This window comes from Penaeus monodon, chromosome 37 (genome assembly GCF_015228065.2).
Source record: "Penaeus monodon isolate SGIC_2016 chromosome 37, NSTDA_Pmon_1, whole genome shotgun sequence".
Lineage (NCBI taxonomy): Eukaryota > Metazoa > Arthropoda > Malacostraca > Decapoda > Penaeidae > Penaeus > Penaeus monodon.
The window spans coordinates 8,302,495-8,307,494 of NC_051422.1; the positions used below are offsets into that span (position 1 = coordinate 8,302,495).

At 34.5% G+C, this 5,000-nt stretch overlaps 1 protein-coding gene across 1 annotated transcript in view; it reads right to left on the reverse strand.

Annotated features, from left to right (window-relative positions):
* Positions 1-2,105, reverse strand: part of LOC119596077 (mucin-2-like) — a 10,280-nt gene extending 8,175 nt beyond the window's left edge. Inside the window, exon 1 of the mRNA XM_037945203.1 lies at positions 1,781-2,105. Coding sequence (XP_037801131.1) covers positions 1,781-1,859 — 79 coding nt within the window. The 5' untranslated portion in view covers positions 1,860-2,105. The remainder of the gene's footprint in view (positions 1-1,780) is intronic.
* Between the last annotated feature and the right edge of the window lie 2,895 nt (positions 2,106-5,000).

The following is a 5,000-nucleotide window of genomic DNA, read 5'->3' on the forward strand; positions in this document are numbered from 1 at the left end:
TATATATATATATATATATATATATATATATATATATATATATATATATATATATATATTCTGAATTACCGACGAGTCATTTTTTTATGGTTCGAAAATATACCATAGACATTTGTTATAACTATTCTGGGACGTTAAACGAGTGAGGTCATGCAAGAACGAAAATTGTTATCTTGCAATATCAGGGAATTTATCTCTCACAAGCAACGTACTAATATGACGAACAATCATATGAATAGCATAACTATGCACTTCAGGACTCGCAGCTATCTGTGACTACAAAACTCTTATATCAGAGAATTGTTCATTGTTTCATAGTCATTGTCTATTATGCGTACTTAAAAAAAAAAGACGAATACGGCTGTTGTTTACTTTGAATATATTATAAGGGAATATGTTTAGGAAAACATTCTTATACATTTCAGAAACTTTATTGTCTCTAAGGAATTAGAAAAAGTTAAATATGACTTCACGGAAGTGTATTTTATGGAAACGTATTTAGGAAAACAAAATGAATATATTATATGATGTAAAATGAATGTCTAGGCTACATACTGAGGAAAGAAACCTTGGACATTTTCGAAAATTAGAAAATAATCGTCTTAATTATGTGGCAATAATACTAAACTGAAGACGCATCTTACTACACATTTCTTATTCAGAAAATGGAAAAAGAATGAACATTTTTATTTAATATATATTCACGTAACAAACAACATTCTGCCGAAAAGTCTTTTGTGTGTTCAATAAAGGAAATCAATCTATTTTTCCGCATTACATCGTTATGATTTAAGTACTGACCACCACCAAGTGATGAACATGGAAAAACCAGTTGAAGAAGAAGAAAAAAAAAATCAGTACCAACCTGTGAGCCTATCATTAGTCACTACCACTAGCCTTCGCTTCGATATAAAGAAGTATAAATTATTACACTTGCCCATCATACAGTGGCGAAAAAAATAAGATTATCTTTTTCTCGCAAGAAAAAAAGAAGAAATTTCGAAGATAGTAAAATGGTAAATTATGTATATAAAGTATGTAGAGTTAAACAAAATATCTTGAATTTTTTATCATTCTTATTATTCATTACTCCTTCCAAGGCCACAGATGAAACCTGGGTATATGTGAAACTCAAATTGATTGTTCATTTTTTTTTATCCATGTTATCTCTTATTTTTCTTTGTCTTCAGTGAGAAATAAGAATTCCATACTTAGATGGGATTTGAAGATATTAGTATTTTTTTTTATAGTAGGCTTGTGTCCAAGACCACACCGAATGACACAGACACACCCATTCAACCACACAAAGCCTCTCACACACGCACGCACACACACACACACACACACACACACACACACACACACACACACACACACACACACACACACACACACACACACACACACACACACACACACACATATATATGTGTGTGTGTGTGTGTGTGTGTGTGTGTGTGTGTGTGTGTGTGTGTGTGTGTGTGTGTGTGTGTGTGTGTGTGTGTGTGTGTGTGTGTGTGTGTGTGTGTGTGTGTGTGTGTGTGTGTGTGTGTGTGTGTGTGTGTGTGTGTGTGTGTGTGTGTGTGTGTGTGTGTGTGTGTGTACACACTGATATATGTGTGTGTGTATATAATAAGTATATATATATATATATATATATATATATATATATATATATATATATATATATATAATCTTTTTTCACACATATAATTCTTCATCTCCTATAGTCTAAATTACCACCTTTTTGTCAACGCATTTCCTCATGCGCGCAACACACCTGCCGCAGGCTGGCCGACGAGATGGGCCGCAACGAGTACAAGAGCAACAAGCGAATTCCATCGCCAGCGCCTCATCATCTTGCCACAGGTCCCTTTTCCTTCACAAACGCGTAAATTTGGCACTTCAGAGAGAGAGAAACAAATCTGATCCTTTCTTCCTTCTGTCGTCTTTCGGATTTTTGAAACAGAATGATAAGAAAAAAAAAAAAATCACGAAATGTATATCGAAAAACGAAATCCCACTTAGAGGTCTGGGACTCAATTGCCCTCTGTGAGAATACTGGTGGTTCTGCCCCCTCTGCTAACGCCGCTTTCTTATCGACTGGTGAATAAGCTATCTACACATGATCACTACTGTCTAATCAATCGACTCATCTCATCAGTGATAATGTTTCCCTGGGGTTACAAAATCTCTCTCGCTTGCGCATAATGTGAGTGTGAAATACTTGTATCAGGAAAAAGTGTGCACACGTCACCTGCTATCGATGTGTTTTCAACTTCCTATAAATAATGTGCACTTTCTTGTAATAGGTGTGTTCTTAGCATAATGATTTCTTTTATCTCTCTGTCTGGTCTCGTCCTGGTCTCCTCTCTCTCCTCTCTCTTCTCTCTCTCTCTCTCTCTCTCTCTCTCGCTCTCTCTCTATCTCTCTCCTCTCTCTTCTGCTCTCTCTCTCTCTCTCTCTCCCTCTACCATCTGTGCCACAGGTTTTAATGAATAATTTAATATATATACTATATTACTATATGTATAATATTATATATAACATATATACATATATATTTCCTAGTTAGATGGAACTGCGAGCAAAAAAAAAATGGTTGGTCTTTACTTCGTTTACCTGATAGCTCCTGACCACATCCCAAATGTGATTGGAATGCCACGGCTGATCAGGCCCAGTGATCATTCCTTTACTATATATATATATATATATATATATATATATATATTATATATATAGGAGATATATATATATATATAGTAAACTCGTGGAGAATATAATATAGATGTAGTGATAGAGATATCATTAAGATAGATCTGATAGAGATATAGAAGAGATATGTATATATGTGAAATATATACATATACATCTACATACACCTTCTATAGATATATATATAGTAGAGATAGATGTAATAATATATATAGATATATATAATATAATATTAGATATATAGATGATAGATAATATAAGTTACATACATATGAACCCTGTATAATATAGGTCCATATAATATATATAGAGTAGATAGACGAGACGATATATAGATAGAGTAGAGTATATATATAGATAGAATAGATTATTATAGACACTCTGGATAGAGATATATAGATATATAGATATATATGATATATATATATATATAGATAGAGTAGATATATCAACACCACACCATACACACACACACACTAGTGATAGATATATAACATGTGTGTGTGTGTGGGGGTGGTGTGTGGGGTGTGGGTGTGTGTGTGTGTGTGTGTGTGGTGTGGTGTGTGTGTGTGTGTGTAGTGTGTGTGTGCCACACACACACACACACACCACCAAACACACCACACAGCACAACACACACAAGAAGATAATGAATATATATATAGGATATAAGAATAGATAGATAGTAACTATAGATATATAGAGCCAGATGTATAAAGATATATATGTAGAATAATAGTATATAATATATATATCTATATAAGTATATATATGTATAGATATGTATATATATATATGTATATATATATATATATAATAGATATATAGATTATATTATATCACATATATATACATATAGATAGATAGATAGATATATTAGATCGATAAATGAAATAATGTGATATAATATATATTATAGATATAGATATAGAGAGTATATATAGCCTGATATATAGATTTAGAATATTATATATAGTATATATACATACACACACACACATGTATGTGTGTGCTTGTATATAAATATGTAAATATATAAATCTTAATAAATAAATGAACACACACACACACACAACACACACACACACACACACACACACACAAACAGACACAACACAAACACACACAACACAACACAACACACATGTTTATATACTACGAGTGTCGTGTGTGTGTGTGGTGTGTGTGTGGTGTGTGTGTGTGTATGTTGTGGTGTGTGGTGTGTGGGTGGTGTGTGTAGTGTGTGTGGTGTGGTTGTGTGTGGTGTGTGTGTGTGTGTGTAGTATATATATAATATTTATATACATATTATTATATATAATATAGATATATCTATATATATGTATGATGTATGATGTATGTATAGACACACCACACACACACACACACACACACCAAACAAACAACACACACACACACACACACACAGTTATTTCCCTCTTACATCTTCATCTTGGCTGTTTCACATTTTAACTCTTCGAGTTACGACATTTAACAGGATTTCATAAGCATGAGGGTTGCGTACAATATCGGACTGCGTGATTACGTTTTCTTTTCTCCTTTTATGTTCTGTTTTACAAATTTTCTTTTCCCTCATCTAATTTCTATATTTATGTATGTATGCTTATCTAAGACTTCAATAGTTAATTTTCTTGCTTTAGAAGACCAGTCAGCTACGTTCTTCTTCTTCTTTTAACGGTAGGTTCATGTTGAGGCCGTGGTCAACAGCACGATACTTAAAGTTAGATTTCATGTTGTTGATGCTCCTGAGGTGAGTACGGGTAGGGTCACCAGTCCTTTCCACGGAGAGTGCCGGATGTACCTTTTTTTTTTTTTTTTTTTTTTTTTTTTTTTTTTTTGTTTTTAGGTATCTTTCTCTCTATTTTCAGGGCTTAGGACCAGCACTTGATTGGGCTGGCTTGCCAACAAGTAGCCTGGTAGGCCAATCAAGGTGAAGTTCCGGCCCAATGGAAAAAACGCGGCGGTCGTGGACTCGAACCTCGAAATTCAGATTGCCGTCGTGAACAGTCTTGACGTCCGACGCTCTACCATTCGGCCACCGCGGCCTTGACGATCATGGGTGGTTCCATGATTTTTTTTTTTTTTTTGTTTTTTTTTTTTTCTTAGCAATTTAGATGCGGTGGTTGGCCATTGCCTTCCAGCCCGGTGTTTGTTTATTGGAGTCACTCATCTCTATTTACCCGGCACTGCTTTGAGCTGGCTTGGCCACCAGTTGGCTAGGCAGGGGCAATACGAGGTGAAGTTCCTTGCCCAAGGGGAAACAA